Raw genomic sequence first — 16,985 nt, forward strand, 5'->3', positions numbered from 1 at the left:
CTGGTCTCTTAAAAGCATACCAGGTCTAGGAAACTGTCCATTAATGCTGTTATTTAAAGTGTTACTGGCACAAATGGTAATTGACCTATCTTCAAGAATAATACATACTAAAAAAGGACTAAGCTTCAAACTTTATTTTTCGTATTTAGTTTAGGTCTTTAATAGATCACAAATTTGAAAATAATGAGAGAGTCTGTAATTATGCAAATTGCAGAAAACTGCGAAACGACTACATGCACGAAATTAAATCAATGAGATCATATTGGCTCAGCCATTCATGACAGCAGTTGATATGTTCACTAATGTTTCTTTTAAAATAATTCTAGAAATTGACAACAGAAGGCAGCACCTGTCAAGGGTTAGGTAGCAATCTGTGCATTGTTCTCATGTGAAATGAGTCCAGTTTGCTCACGTCTTGAGAAAATTGTGGACCAACCTATACTTTTATGTGATCTTTCAAAAACAAAGTTGTGGCCTGAGCTATAACTGGACTTGATCTTCAAAGTGTTAATGTCATATGTGTGAGGTGATGCAAAGTGATGATACTTGTAAGGTCCTACTGCAGAAGGTGGTACAGACTGTTGGATGCATTTTTGCCAAGGTTGCCACCCAACGCATCAAGACAGGTATTGGCAGAGTTTCCAAAAGACATAGCTGACTCATAGTAATGGCAACAACGTTGGACGAGATAGAGACAGAGACCCAAAACCGTGATAAAATGGGGATTTTTTTTTTTTTCGCTGATGTCAAGTGCTACCACTCCACTACAGGCACTCAAGCTACATAGGACAAGACTGCTGGCAGTTGCAGTTTAGGAAGTGTGGGAGAGTAGGGTGTTGAGAACGAGATTGAAGCAGAATAATGGACACGATAAAAAGTGATGGAATGGGGATGGCAACCTATTGATAAATGGCAATGGGGCTCCTGAGCCACCGAGCAGTGCTCCCAGTAAATTTTAGTGCAATCAAAATATGTGCAGAGATAAAATTTTGCTTTATTTGCTTAATAGTTGAAAGGGAAGACAAGTTTCTATTGGACACAGATGTGTAGATGTCTGTGGCACGTTTGGACCTCATGGAGCCCATGATACAAGTTATGTGGACTGGATGGTTGTTATGTGCATTCACTAAGATCAACAATACAGAGCTTTCAGGTGGAGACAAAACATTTCCAAGGATGTATGGAAGTTTTGCCTTACAGGCAATGAATACTGTGCACCCTTAGGGCTAGCTTTCCTCTGTAAACATCATGCTAAAATTGACCTTGGGCAGTGTACAACAGAACTCGATTGGACATTGTTTCATGTTGGGGAAACTGGTACTGTGCCACATTGCTGAAATGTTCAGCCCTGGGATTCTGTGTAGCTCCAAATTGAATAAGTAAGATGTGCTACTTGCTTTTAGAACAAGAGCTTTAATTTCACACCAAAGAGAAAAAGAGTCATACAAAGTTATTATAATAAATAATTCTGCTGTGCCACAGCATCCTCCCCACTGTATGAAACCTCCAGTGGTATAACCAGCTGGATGACCTGGTAATCTCTCTTTGTTCTGCAGTAATGAGAATAATAGTCTAATAAATTCCATCCCAGACAGTTAGTAAGCCTTTTACCCTCGCCCTCTCCCACATACATCAGGGCAAAGCATCTCCTCGGAGAAGTACTATGTCACCAATTCTAATCCTCTGGCTTTCAGGGCTCCAACCCACTCAGTTAAGTAGTAAGTCTCCCCTGTGCCAGGAAGTGAGTTGTTGTGAGCACTTTGTCATCAGTATGGGCAAAGATCTCAAGTTGATTGTGGCTTTGGTGCCTAGAAGAACAGTTTGAAGTCTCTCCTCATTCGGGCTGCCTCTCCTTGTCCAGACTGCTTCACCTGAGTGCTTTACGAAGGTGTCATTTTACTGAATCATCCACTCTTTTCTGCCAGCCTCCCCACCAAGCTGAACATAGGACAATAAACTTCCAGGCACTGGGGTCTGCTTGTATCCTGACTAGGGCCCTAGAGGAATTAGTCCAAACTGTTGTACTGCCAATGTCACAGCTGGCATCATTCAAGTATTAAAGCATTGCCAATGTCACAGTTGACATCATCGCAGTTAATAATGAAACAGTCTCTTTCCCAACAATGTAGCTAGCAATCCAAGAGAAGAGACTGTTACTCTCTTGATGGAGGCTAAACTGTTTTTACGGCATATTAAGTGAGTATGCAGCTTCCATGTGACATACAAGCCTACACAATATACTCAGTCAGAAGTACAGCAAAAAATGAAAACACATCTACTTCTGTTCTCAGAGGACGAGAGCCACCTGGATACAGATATATTAGACAGTTCCAGAAGCAATGGCCACATTCGCCTTTCAAGGAAAGCTGATGTGGCAGGATTTCATTCCAATCCCAATAGCCAAGTGTCTTGGACTAAAATCTTCCAGGAGTTGGATACTGATGAGATTAAATCCAGAGGATCATAAGGCTTGCATTACCTTGTAACAATTTTTTTTTGCAGTTGCTATCACATCTAATGCTTTGCCAGTGATAGCCGTTTGTTGTCTTTTCCGTAGCATTCATTTTTATGTCTTGTCCATGGGCCATCCATGTTTCTTTCAAGCAGGGTGAATTTGCATCAATGACACCATGTCATAGGAGAAAGGCACCAATCTGTCTTGTCCTTTGGTTCCAGGCACAACATCATCTGTATCCTTATTCTTATGTACACTACAGGTCTAAAGTTTTCAATTACCTATTATGACAATGGATTTTTTGAATATTTTACCGTATCCTTATTCTAATAACAAAAAAAGTATAACTGTGTGAAGACCATGCACCTCTGTCGTGTATTTGTCTGGTTGTTCCCCACAGGTGTGCTGATGAATATTCACAATGATACTGATGTACATTTAATTAATATGGTTCCTTTCGAATAAGCCTAATTCCTTCAGCTGCCTGTGTAGCAGTCAGTTCACATTAATTTACAATACACTGTGTGCCTGTAGCTGTGTGTTTGTATAGTTGATCAGGTTTATACCATATTACCTCCTAATGGGAGGCTATAGAGGCAGCGTGGCTCCATATTTCAGCAGGGGACTTCCAATGACTTGATAAGTCCAGGGCATATCGAGCTGCTGCACTACGTTGGGCAAATGGGGTCAGACATGATATTAGGAGGTATCGCAGGACTTTTGTCTCCTCAGTGTAAAAGCAAATTGCATACCTGGCATGAAACAGTCCCTTTCTGAGGCTGTAAATGTAATGTTGCTCATTATACTTTTATATGACTGACTGCACATTCACTCCTTCTTATTAGCAAAGATGGAAGTGTTGCTCACATAAATTTTTCTACTTGTTGCCCGTAGCAGACCTTTCCCCAGTTTCAGCATCAAAATATTCATTGTAGCTGGAAGCTGAATAAGTAAGACGTGCCTCTTGCTTTTGCAACAACAAGAACTTTTATTCTATACAATGAGAAAAAGAGTCATACAAAGTCATTATAATACATAATTCTACAGCACCGTGACACCTGCTGCAAAGGGAGTCAGTTACACTGTGCTGAAGGCCACTAAGGATTAATTCACACAATAAAGTATCCCAAGTTCTAGGGAAAATACTGTGGGTGAAAGCGGGAATTATTTTGCTGCTAAATGCGAAACATGTGGTTGAGCCACAAAAGAGTGTGGTACATGAGATACAGCATGGTATTTTACATGCAGGACTGTTTTCACATACAGGAATTAGATGGTGAGCAAGTGGTGCCCTTTAGGGTATATAACTTTATGACTGTCCATTCGCATGAATGGACACAGGCAGACAGTGTTTGTCGGTAATGAGGATCACCCTGTGGCTAAACATGCCTTGGTGCACGGCCAGCACATCTTGGCACAGTGTTACACCATCTGAGTTATCTGGATACTTCCCACTAACATCAACCTGTCAGAACTCCGGAGATGGGAACATGCCCTTCAGTATATCTTCTCTTCTCGTTACCCACCAGGCCTCAACCTCCGCTAATTTCAAGTTGCCGCCGCTCATACCTCACCTGTCATTCAACAACATCTTTGCCTTTGTACTTGCGCCTCGATTGACATCTCTGCCCAAACTCTTTGCCTTTACAAATGTCTGCTTGTGTGTGTGTGTGTATGTGCGGATGGATATGTGTGTGTATGCGAGTGTATACCTGTCCTTTTTTCCCCCTAAGGTAAGTCTTTCCGCTCCCGGGATTGGAATGACTCCTTACCCTCTCCCTTAAAACCCACATCCTTTCGTCTTTCCCTCTCCTTCCCTCTTTCCTGATGAAGCAACCATTGGTTGCGAAAGCTTGAATTTTGTGTGTACGTTTGTGTTTGTTTGTGTGTCTATCAACCTGCCAGCGCTTTCGTTTGGTAAGGCACATCATCTCTGTTTTAGATATAATTTTGTGATAGAATACACAGACTTTTCTAAAGGCTTGTTGGTTACCAGTTTGGAGGTAAATGATCTGGGTAGTATAAATTTGGACCCTACACGTAAGCTAGCTGCCAGATTAAGTGCATTATGAGAAAACATAAAACACTTGGAAGGAATAGAAAAAATTGGTACTGGAAGAGGTTATTATGGGGCTTGAGGGCCTGTTTAACTCACGTAGGTCTTTGCCAGTGACCCCACTGATGCAGCACAAAATCCCAATCGAAAATGGACCACCTGGGTATTGTTAAGTCATACCACATTCATAATCACCCACGACTGTTGATGGAGGAGTTTATTAATCAAATTATTATTGAAAATAGTACTAGTCTTTGGGGAACATCAGGGTGATCATCCCAAAAAAGAGTACGGATAGCACGAAAGCACATCAGCTTTGCTGTGATTACAGATATCTTAAGAGTTGTACAATTAGATGCTTATTCAATTACAAATATATAGGATATTTGGTTTGGGCAGTGCACTTACTTTTTCACCGCAGATCTGGGTACTGCACATCAGTAGTCACAAGTAGCCTCAGAGGACCAGCTGAAAATGGTGTATATGGTTCCTTCAGCACACCACCAATCTTGTCATATGATAGTTGGCTAAAGAATGCACCAGATACATTTCACCATTTGTTAGATGGAGTGTATGGTATATTGGGACGACATAACTATCTATGAAAAGGATGTGGAGGAACAAGTGTGGCTGCTAACGAAGGTGTTTAAAATGACACATGCCGCACACTCAACACTCAGAGTATTGGGAAGTGTCACTTCACATCACATGAAGTGTACAATGTTTAGGACTGGTTGCTAGTCATGGTGGAATCCGGATGTACCCTAGATTACTAAATACTGTACAGGATTTTCTAACACCTTACATGGAGAAGGAGTTACTGTCTTTCACGGGTTTAACATTTTATTATAAAAGGTTTGTTCCAAAACTTACAGAAATAGTACAATCTCTCAGTCACATAATGGAAAATGGAGTGAAGTTCTATTCAACATCAGTGTGTGGAGACATGGTTGATAATTAAAAGAATTGTTGACAACTGGTCTAGTGCTGATTTTTTGCAAATTATCAGGGTCATTCATAAAGAAATGAGCCAGAGGTTGTACAATGAAAACCACTGAAGGAATCATAATTTCATTGCCTACAGAAGAAGCTGTGGTCCATATTAGAGCAGCAAGGCCCAAAACTTGCCACCAGGGGGGGCATGGGCACACATCCATGTGACAATAAAGCAAACTCATGCACTTGTAGCCAGTCCATTGCACTCACTAACACTGAAAACAGAGGAATGGAGGCTTTGAAAGAAGATCAAAGGGGCATAAGTGCATTTCCTTACCACCAAAGGAGTGCGGGCAATGGAAATTCATTAAGGAATGGCACAAGTGTGTGGAGAGAACTTCATGTCTATTGCAAATGTCACAAGACTTTCAGGGAAGTATGCATGTCACTGGCTGATGAAGCACGAACTAGGATGCCACACCGGATTATGGATACTACTGTCCAGCAGGCGGTGTCCCTTGTTGCTGAAGACCAGTAACAGTGGCAACCACTGCCTGCAGAGATCAGACTCAGTGTCATAGTTGAATCACTTCTAACTAAAGGGGATGCATTCGCAAAAACTGAAAAACAGATTTTGTCTGTTTCAGTATCTTGAGACATAGACACATTTATTGAATATTGAAATTAAAATGGGAGACTGTCACTGACTGGCTGCTTGTAGAGAGTGGATTTAAACCTGCAATGGTTTCTAATAGGGAACAACTCCAGGAGTTGTCATGTTTTACAAATAAACTTGTGACAGATCTGGAATAATGCTGAACCAAACTTTGTTGAAAACTTTACCTATTCCATTTATAATTAAGATGGGAAGCTCTAAGTTTGAAGTTACAAAATAATCATGGAGGGAAAAAGTGAGCTAGAGAGAGAGAGAGAGAGAGAGAGAGAGAGAGAGAGAGAGAGAGAGAGAGAGACAGAGAGAGAAGAAAATAAAGAGCTAAGCCTGATTATTTCTGAGTATGCTATTGGGTTATAATTTAGAGACACACAAGATGAAAACAGATGGAGGTATATTTTACTGTTGTCATGAGGGCCAAGGTAACAAAGGTCCTAATGAAATGTGTGCCCTTCTATGCCATTAGACTGAATACTTTGTTCCCATGAGAGAACTTCACTTGTTCAGTGATGCACACAGAGACCAAAAATGCAATGTTACAGTCATAAAAATGTTACTGTTCTTAACAAACAATGGCAGATTTGACAAAGTCTACAACTATTTCCCCACTGAAGAGCACTCTTTCGTACCATCCAACTGTGATTTAGGTGTCGTGAAAAGGAACTTACAAATGTGCGACTGAGTATTTATTGCAGGTGATTACAAATGTTACATATCACTAAATCCAGCCACCTTGGTTGCCTTAAAGTTTAAGCAACAAAAACAAACGAAATATCGAATTTTAAAGCATGATGGATCCCTTTATACAAAAAAAAAAAATCATCATTTCAGCTAAATCAATGGGAAGAGGCACTCAAAAATGGGACAAAGTATCATTTGTTTCGCTCTACTTTCTGTACTATGAGCACAGTTCAGCTAAGAAGACACAAGTCATGTATTAAATCATTCAAGTCCATATTTTTACTTTAGTGAAAGCCAGGACATATTTTCCCAACAAGAGGATTGAGCTTCCTGAAACAGAAGCATATGACGGTAAAGTTCTCACAACAAGGAGAAGAATGATGATACTGGGAAACTACTGAAGTATATTACAGATAGGTAGTATCAAGCTTTCATTATCAGCTACAGGTGTAGCCTACAAAAGAAATAAATGAAAGCGACTGAAAAGTGGCTGGAACCAGTATTTGATTTTTAAAAAATGCTTAGGGCATTTTTGTGAATACTTAAGAGTTATCAAGATGATATTATACACACTCAGTGATTTAGGTTTAAAAGCAATTAAAAAGTAATAAGTCAATTGGTTTTCATTTAAATGTATTATCGTAATTTTTATGTATAATAGTACACCCCAGATGGACATACATTTTGCATTGCATTTATTACACTCAAAATACTATCATTCATCAAGTAGAAGTTTTTTATTTTCATGTAATTTAATTAAGTGCCTTACAATATGTTTCCTTCCTCCTTTATTGCTAAAGGGGTATAACTCCACCACATGATAAAAATCACCATGTAAGCTACAAATATTTTTCAAACTAGGTAATACCAATCTTACACATTCCAAAAAATGAACTGATTCACGCAACAGAAAGCAATTCACTGATAACATTTTAAATAAGATTGTGGAGTGTATTTTTCTTTCTCTGGAATAATTTATCAATCATGAGTTGTCCCCTTTTTGAAATAAGTGATTCAACTGCAATGGACATTCAGTGATCTCTCTACATTTTGTGTCACTCTTTAACACTACGAGGACTCTCTTTAGCAAACTACCTGGAAGGACCGCTACTGGTCATATTGAGCAGTGATGTTTTTATCTTTTTTTTCAGTTTTATTTGTTAAATTAAATTAGTACAGTGTCTTTAAATGTCGCTAGTGCTTAACACTTACCCTACCAATGTGCTATGCTTAAATTTTTCTGTGGAAAGTATATCAAAGTAAAAAACATATCGCAAACACCATTTTGATTGAAATTAAACTTACAAATACAAATAAATATATAATTATTAAAAATATTTGTTATCTCTATGACTTGTTCTCAATCAAAGCCCCCAACAGGCCATAAACATATATTTGTAAGGAAATAGAAAGAAAAATGGGCATAAACTGCTGTCACAATTACGAGAAAATAACATTGTCTTTTTTCTGTGTAATGTTTTCAATCAAAGCCACAATCTTTACTAAACACTTTGCACACACATACTGAACATTTCCAGCATATGGACCACATGCAAATTTCTTGCACTGCACATACATTTTTAGTTTTGTTTGAACTGCTACCTAGCATTTTTTCAGTACCTTCACCTTACATAGTTCAGTGGTCCCAATGAATGTATGAACAATCTCATTCCTTGATTTTACATACACAGAAGAGAGTTCTTCTGCTAATTTCAATAGAAAGATTTGCCAGGTAACTTTTTCTCCCATTGTCTCTCTGTAAATGAATCGAGGCATTCATTCTAGCAAGACCTAGCACGTTGAAAAATAACATGTATAGGCCATCTGCAGCAGCCAAACTTGACAGTGTACAGCCATTACATCTGGTCCAGAATATCAACTCCTAATTTTGTGGGGTTGTAGAAGCTCATCTGAACAAAAACACCAATGCACTATAATAATACGGAGTGCTAAACTTCTGCTGAGCACAACAATGCATTGACAGAGGACAGCTACTGTTCCATGAAATACAGGAAAGTGGAAAGAAAAAGTGAGAATTAGATCACAACAGTGATATAAAGTTAGACAAGCAGATGTAAAAATTCATTATTGTTCCTTTAGAAACATGAAATATAAGAAATATCATTGCAATCAAATTGACTGCCTGTGGTCCTTTAATGTAAAAATGTCTGTACTTCATTCAGTTTTTGTAATAGATGTTTGTCTTTTAGGGAAATTATAATCCAGTCAAGTACATTACAAGTCATGAAGTGTAAGCCCCCCTAAAATAAAATGTGCACCATTTATTAAATGTTAAACAGGGCTTACTGGTCAGATTGACCAGTATAGTCCTTCTAGTGTTAATGAATTTCTGTTCCCCGTACTCCTCGTGCTGTAAGGAATTGGACTACACCCCTCTGCTCCTCTTATGAAGCCTCCATTTTTCTGTTTCCCACTCCTCTTATGAAGCCTCCATTTTTCTGTTTCTATCATTACTGAGTGCAAGGGAGAGGCAACGCATGCACATGCTCGCTTTGTCATCAGACATCACTTGGCAGTGCGCCTGCGTCCCTCTAGTGGTAAGTTTGGGGGCTCAGTGCACTTATAGGAACCATTCCTTCTTCCATGGCAATGCGTTATGATCCCTCCACTGGTTTTCATTTTACAGTGTCCAGTTCATTTCTTTTTGAGTGACCCTAATATGAAACGGAATTCATATTGTCATGTGATGCAAGCAATCACTGTGTATGAGTAAAGTAGCAGACAGAGCAGAGTCTCATGTCGGTTAAATTAAGCAGAAAGAAATTATTCTACTACAAAGAAGAAATTGCTGAGCCTCATATATGGTTTAACATACTTCTGATGTTATTTATATGGTAAGAAATTTACAACAATAATGGACCACACAGTACTGAAGTGGCTATTAGGGATGAAAGATTCATGAAGCTGATTAAAGAGTTGGGGATTGTAGCTCAGTGAGTTCAATTTCTGAGATTATTAATGAGCCTGCCAAGAATCACAGAAATGTAAATGGCTTCAGTAGAGAGGCTGATATGTTATGAAGAGTATGTCACACTGTTACAATCAGGCAGAAAGTGCAAGCAAAACTAACAACTCGTGTTTTGGTTTCAGCGACGCTGTGTGTGTGTGTGTGTGTGTGTGTGTGTGTGTGTGTGTGTGGTGAGCATATCATGAAATGTTAGCAGGCCATGGAGATCAAAGAATCACAGAAAAGCATGTGGCTGAACAATACTGGTGGTAAACTCATAAGCAGGATGTGAAGAACTGTGTGCCGTGTGAACAGCATGAGCATATTTCACCAAAAAATTACTGCAGGCTAATAAACCATCTGATATGATTGGTATGAATATGCTACATGCTTCTGAGCAAATAACAGCAGGAAACTGCAATTTATTGACAATAATACATCACTTTCCACACTACATGGAAACAGTGTCAATCCCAAAGCAGTAAGCCATCAGGATAGTTCATGCTATAGTAAACAACTGGTTGAAGTTCTGTGTTCTGGAGAGACTGATTACAGACCGAAGCACTAATTTTATGTCAGAGGTAATGAAACAGCTTTGTCATCTATCATATATTCATAAGTGAAGAACAAGAGTGTTGCACTCACAAGCAAGTGGGAGAACAGACTGAGTTCATCGAACAATAGGAAAGATGTTAACTAATTATGCCAACAGAAATCTGAATGATTGTGATAAGCTTTTACCATATGTTGTCCTGGCATATAATTCTAAGGTTTACGAAAGTATAGGCCTATCACTCTACAAGGTAGTATATGCCCAAAAAATATCATCACTATTCCAGGTAGTAAAGCCTAATATAGGAAAGAACGGAGAGCAGGTACAAACTTTTGCAAGAACTTTACAGAAGTATGGAATCAAGTACAAAAAGTGAATAAAAAGGCACTGGAATGTCAGGATCAGATGGGGTGATGTAATTCTATGTTGCCTGGATACTGGGTAGGAGCAGTGGGTGATATTAACAAACTCTTACACCCCACAGGGAAAGACGATGTAATTCTTCATTCAGGCCCACATCAAGCGACTGAGAAGAGCTCCCTGGTGAATGTGACGTTAAAACTTCCTACTTGTATAATAGTCATCAACATTTGACATCTCCATTCCTTTCGGGGTGTGCTGGACTATTTACCACTGTTATCTGCATCAGTCCCCAAAATAGGTGGAGGAGTTAGGAAAACGAAAGCAACACAGGAAATAGAGCCAAGCTGGACTGCGTTTTAGACCTAGAGTTAAGCTGATGTAGTGGGAGAGAGAGAGAGAGAGTGATTGATGTTTACTTACTTCAGGTAATACCACTAATGGAGATAGCCTGGAAGAGCACTGTGTTACTGCCACTAATGCAACCCTAGAGTGATGGAGGAGTACCCCTAGAGCAATGGAGGAGTAAATAACTTGTAGGTACAATATCTAGAGGGTATCATCCTTTACAATGAACAAGAATACGTCATCATGGCAAACCACTTATGGACACTGAAACTGATATACAGTGCCTCGGCTTTAAGGAATGAACTGCAGAGACTGGATGAAGCTTTCATGGGGTTTTACCAAGAAGCCAGATGGAACAGCGTACTGAACAAAGTGCACAGGGAGTACCAGATGCTATATGTCTCCTACGATCACGTTTGGAAACATTTGCAACAGGCCAAATACTTAGTTCTAAATTCACTAAACAGACGGAAACAGGGAGGGATAGATGCAGGAGGTAGGTTGTTACAAACTATTCAGAACAGCTAATGCTGCTGATATAAAGCAGGTAAACAATGGGTTGATTTGGGTGCAGATGGAAGCAAAGGCACAGGTTTTACTGGAATGGCATACCAACCAGTTTACTACTAGGGTTGTTAAATAATACTAGGCTGTTATGAGGGCTAATGGCAGATCGGCTAGCTACACAGTTACCATAGCAAATTGAATGAACTGAAATCTGAGCATGGTGTAGTCCTCACTGGATCTACTGGATACCCATTTGGTCACCGGCCGGAGTGGCCGTGTGGTTCTAGGCGCTATAGTCTGGAGCCGAGCGACCACTACAGTCGCAGGTTCGAATCCTGCCTCGGACTTGGATGTGTGCGTTGTCCTTAGGTTAGTTAGGTTTAATTAGTTCTAAGTTCTAGGCGACTGATGACCTCAGAAGTTAAGTCGCATAGTGCTCAGAGCCATTTGAACCCATTTGGTCATGGCAAGGATCCTGCACACTCTTGCTGACAGTGTGAAGGATGCTCACTTATAAGTTGGTGAGTTACAGGAAGCCATGCACCATGCAGTGCATGAACAGTTAAACTCTAACATGGTACTGTCAAGTCAGTTTCTGACCAGTCTATGGCAGGCACGAGGTGAACCACCAGCAACAAAATATCTTGTTACTATACTACCACTTCCTTTCAGTTGAGGTCAGTGCTGACTGCAATCACCTCCATGTGGTAGTACTTTTATCAGTGACAAGTACAAATGCCAAACACGAATGGTAAGTGCTTCACTTGTATCTGGTGAGATGGAGGACTGTAGGAAAATTTGTACCTGTTGGGAGAAAGGCTCCTCTATGGTTACACCATACAGGAAAAAACAGCGCATTGAAGACTGCTGACAAAATGTGGCAATGACAAAGAAGACAGATTTTTTATATGCCATTTCACAGTAGTCTAAACTCTCACAAAGATATAATAGACGTAGCTGTTTCTACAGGAAGACAGTTTCAGAAGGATGCCCACGTGACATCTTTCAACAAGATCTTATTTTCAGAAGACAGGGCCTCACAGACTCAGTTGAAATTACCACCACTTGCTACTAGCAGGACCGTTCAAAGAGAACTGAACGCTTAGAAGTATGGGACAGTAAGATACAACTGAATAATACAAAATGTAACATATCAGGACTGACATTTCAGCTTCTGGCAACAATAATAGGAACTAGGTTCTGAACCGAATGTACCACTGCTGTACATGTCCAATGATCCTTTAGAAATACAGCTAGCTAGTATAATACCCTGGATCCCACCACACTCAATTCTCTCACAAGCTTATAGCTACACACAAGGGGCACATTAGCACAGAACAGATGTTCCAACACATTCACCAGTATCGCAGCAGGTATCAGCACACCGTCACAGTAATAGGAATTTCATGTTGGGTCCCATCTTTATCCTCATCCTCACTTGCATAGTCTATGTCTATCACCAGTGGCGGACCATCCAACCTGAACCTGCAGTCCATTACATACCAACTGAGTGGGGCATCACTAAGATTTGAGCAGTTATGGGGAGGGGGGTTTAATTACGCGTGTAAGAGAATGTAAATAGTGCTTTGTAATTTTAAGCAATTCACAAGTCTAGCAGCAGCCTGGGACTCAGTGGACCGAATCTTCCTAAGGGGGGAAGAGTGTTGTGGCAATACCCTCCATCCAGACTTTGCGAGCCATTGAGAAGCGAAAAGCTAAGCTGCCTATGGAATCTTGCTGCTGAGTGTTGGTATGTCGCTAGCACAACATGGTACAAGAACTCAATCCACCTCACTGGTGAGCTGTATTCCTGCATGCCAGGCCTAACACTGCACAGCAAGCCTGTCACCTACATGACCACACTACAAAACTGGGCAGACAAACCATAAATATTTGTTGCTCAGTCCAATAAACATATTGTTTCACAATACTGTCACTGCCATAAGATACTCCATGCCAGCTGTCGGTCCACAGTGGACCAAGCAGCCTTAACTATGTCCAATACCATCATCAGATAGCCGCTTGTCTACAAGATCCTACCAGACCTGACAATTGTGGTTCTCGAGCCATTGCCACCAGAGGAGGGCCTTCTCTTGGGTGTCTCCTAACAGCCTCTGAACATTTCCAAGGAGACCTGGTTTTGGAAGTAAGGAAGATTATTGTTTAATGCCTTGCTGTCATTAGTGACAGAGCACAAACTCAGAATATTTGAAGGATGGGGACGAAAGCAGGCACAATCCTTCATAGGAGCCGTCCCAGCATTTGCCAGGAGTGATTTGCAGAAATCATGGAAAACCTAAATCTGGATGGTCAGATGTGGAGTTGAACTGTTGTCCCCCTGAATGAAAGTCCAGTGTATTTACACTGTGCCACCTCACTTGGACCTGGGTTTGAAGCCAGCATATCAGGATACCTGACCGACTGCTGGGAGTGGGCAGATGTTCAGCATATATTGCCTCCTGCTGGAGCCTTGACATCAGCCCGATGTCCGCAAGGCTGCACTACCTCCAACTGCTGGTTCTCTGAAGGAACACACAGCCACTCCCAAGTATTCACTATTCGCTCTCCCACAGCCAAGCAAGCTGCTGTATGTTAAGCTGAGGTAGTAACTGCTGCCTGGGAGACTACACACACAACCAAGCCACTGTCACTAACGTCTGTACGAATAAAGAAGGTTATTGCTAATTGACCCTCCAGATTCTGTGCATGCCATGGTGCCGGTGGTATGCAACCCACTGTCCTGCACATGCCATTCTGGGCCAATAACATCTATCCTGATTTTTAATGGTGTCTGCACTGCCAGCACCATTACAAAGTCAAGATTCTCTGTATTCATTCAATCTTACTGACAGCCTACTAATTGAAACATCCTAGAAGATCAAAACAGTATGCTGGATTAGGACTGGAACCAGAGACTTTTGCCATTCATGGGCAAGTGCTCTACTGACTGAGCTATTCAAGTATGACTGATGACCGGCAATCACATCTTTGCTTCCACCAGTACATTTTCTCCTACCTTCCAAGGTACACAGGAATTTTCCTGCACCCATTCCAGGACTAGTGTTGCTGGAAGAAAGGCTATTGCAGAAAAATAGTGCTAACACAATGTAATAGTTGTAATGAGAATTACACTGGTCAGATTGGTATGTCCTCTCAATTGAGGTGCAAGAAACAAGGGCCACATTTCCTTAACAATTTCAAAAAGAGAACGTAGTCATGCACATCCATGAAAATAGCCATCCATTGTTGGGAACTGAGGAAAATTTCACAAATTTGCAGAAAAACCTTAAAGGTAGAACACTGGAAGAATTTGAGAACATTTGTACAGCCATTCACAACCTCCTCATCTGCATACTGAACAAAGATTTTTTGATGATTCTCAAAAGTGTATTGAGCTTCTGAAATGCAAGAGCATGTGTAAGTAAATTTAACAAAATGACAAACAAGAAGTAAACAAAACATTATTTTGTTAGAGCTTGAAAGAAAACTAGTGCCAGAGTAAGACAGTTAGACACTATGATACACAGTAGGGAAATTGAAAATACATTAAATGAACAGATTACAGGAGATACAAATAATGAGCCATAAACAATCAATAAATAACAAGACACTGAAAACCACAAGGGCCTACCGCACACTGTTGTCAGACACATATAGAAGTGAATATCAGACAAATTGGTGAGGCAGCTTCGGGCACATTTGGAAGTGAATATCGGGCAAATAAGTGAGGCAGCTTCTCGTGAATGTTCGTATATACAATGCGGGCCTACAGAACAGATAAAACTGGCCAACCATAAGATGAACAGATGTCAGGAGCAACCTCAAAGTCAACAATAGTGTGCTTTAGGACCTTAGGGTTTTCAGCGCATCTTTAAGCTCAGTTATATTAGTATTTGGTTTGCTCTTCAATTATAGCAACACTGCTGACATTCAATACATGACAAGATTGAAGCTTCCAAACCTCCAGGCACCTCTCCAGGGATGTGCTGTACCTTTAATCATTGGTAAGAGTGTCTTTGATTTCTTGATTATGCACTTGAAGTGCTCAATCACGCTACATACGCTTGTCCCTTCTGAAGGTATACAGAACACACATATTAACAGCTATTGCCGTGATACTGCCTCTGTTTATGGATTGCATATGCCAATTCACTTTATGTCATTTTACCAATTGGTTGAAAGATGCTGAAGTACATTTTAAGAAGACACAGTTAAAAGGGATGTAATCATGATTTTTTAATATTTTTATCTTTATCATTTTTATAAGATTCTTGTAGAATAATTCTTTTGATGGCTGTTTGCTCCTTCAAAATATGTCAATTTTAATTCTTTTGCATTTTGAAAAGTAGTTGAGCCTACATTTTAACACTGAACACAAAACAATAAATAACTCACTTGGTCCATCTGACACCATCGAATTATGCTCTTCTTGTAGTGCTTGATTGTCTTCTCAGCCAAAATATTCAATAGAATATCAGTTGTGTTGAATGTGGGAGCATCTTCCTTATGGAAAAATTTGAAAACATTTGTACAGCCATCCACAACCTCCTCATCTGCATATCGAACAAAGATTTTTTTGATGACTCTCAAAAGTGTATTGAGCTTCTGAAATGCAAGAGCATGCATAAGTAAATTTAACAAAATGACAAACAAGAAGTAAACAAAACATTATTTTTTTAGATCTTGAAAGAAAACTAGTGCCAGAGTAAGTGCAATGCACTGCACTTCCTGTGACATTCTACGCTCCGTGACTTTACAGAACATGTACACTATCAAACTGCCACAGGCACTACTAGTTTCACAGCACACTTAACTAGTCTAAGCTCATGGTTATAAGAATATGTTTCCCCATCAACTAACCCCAAGAATATCAATGTGTTTTCAGTAACATATAGTATCAACAGGGTAATGCTTAATGCCCAATACAAAAAATACAAATTTAGTTGATTGTTGTTGAGTTTTATTAATAACATACTTTTTAAAGAGATACTGATGCGTAAGTAGGGTTTAGAACCTGACAATATCTTTTAGCACTGTCTTCAAAAATTCATTTTGTATTTTTCACTTATTGACTAATTTAAGCTTATTTACTCTTGTTATCTTCACCAACGTCTTTTACAGAACTAATGGAAAAAGCTTTAGTGCAGTTCAAAAATATTGCAAATATTTTAGGTAAAATTCAAATAGTTTACGTAGGAACCAAGAAAAATTCTTCTTCACTTTCTTCAGAATTTACTGCACACTTGTAACATATATAAGCCACTGCAGTCTTCAAACATTTGTAGCCTTTTCTTCAATGTGTGCCTTCTTGAGATATAGTCCCAATAATTCAAGAAAAAGTCACTGTTTATTAGGTTTTCTATTAATACAGACCAGGAAGTTGAGCAGAAATAATGTGCAATCATTTACCACAAGTTTGTCCACAAGTGTACAGAAAATCGACAGCAA

General features: G+C 39.8%; 1 protein-coding gene across 1 annotated transcript in view; it reads right to left on the bottom strand.

Moving 5' to 3' along the window:
* LOC124620186 (cohesin subunit SA-1-like) overlaps positions 1 to 16,985 on the bottom strand; it is a 184,353-nt gene that overhangs the window by 70,636 nt on the left and 96,732 nt on the right. Inside the window, exon 6 of the mRNA XM_047146856.1 lies at positions 15,933 to 16,142. Within this exon, the coding sequence (XP_047002812.1) occupies positions 15,933 to 16,142 (210 nt within the window). The remainder of the gene's footprint in view (positions 1 to 15,932; positions 16,143 to 16,985) is intronic.

Source organism: Schistocerca americana, chromosome 6 (genome assembly GCF_021461395.2).
Source record: "Schistocerca americana isolate TAMUIC-IGC-003095 chromosome 6, iqSchAmer2.1, whole genome shotgun sequence".
Taxonomy (NCBI): Eukaryota; Metazoa; Arthropoda; class Insecta; order Orthoptera; family Acrididae; genus Schistocerca; species Schistocerca americana.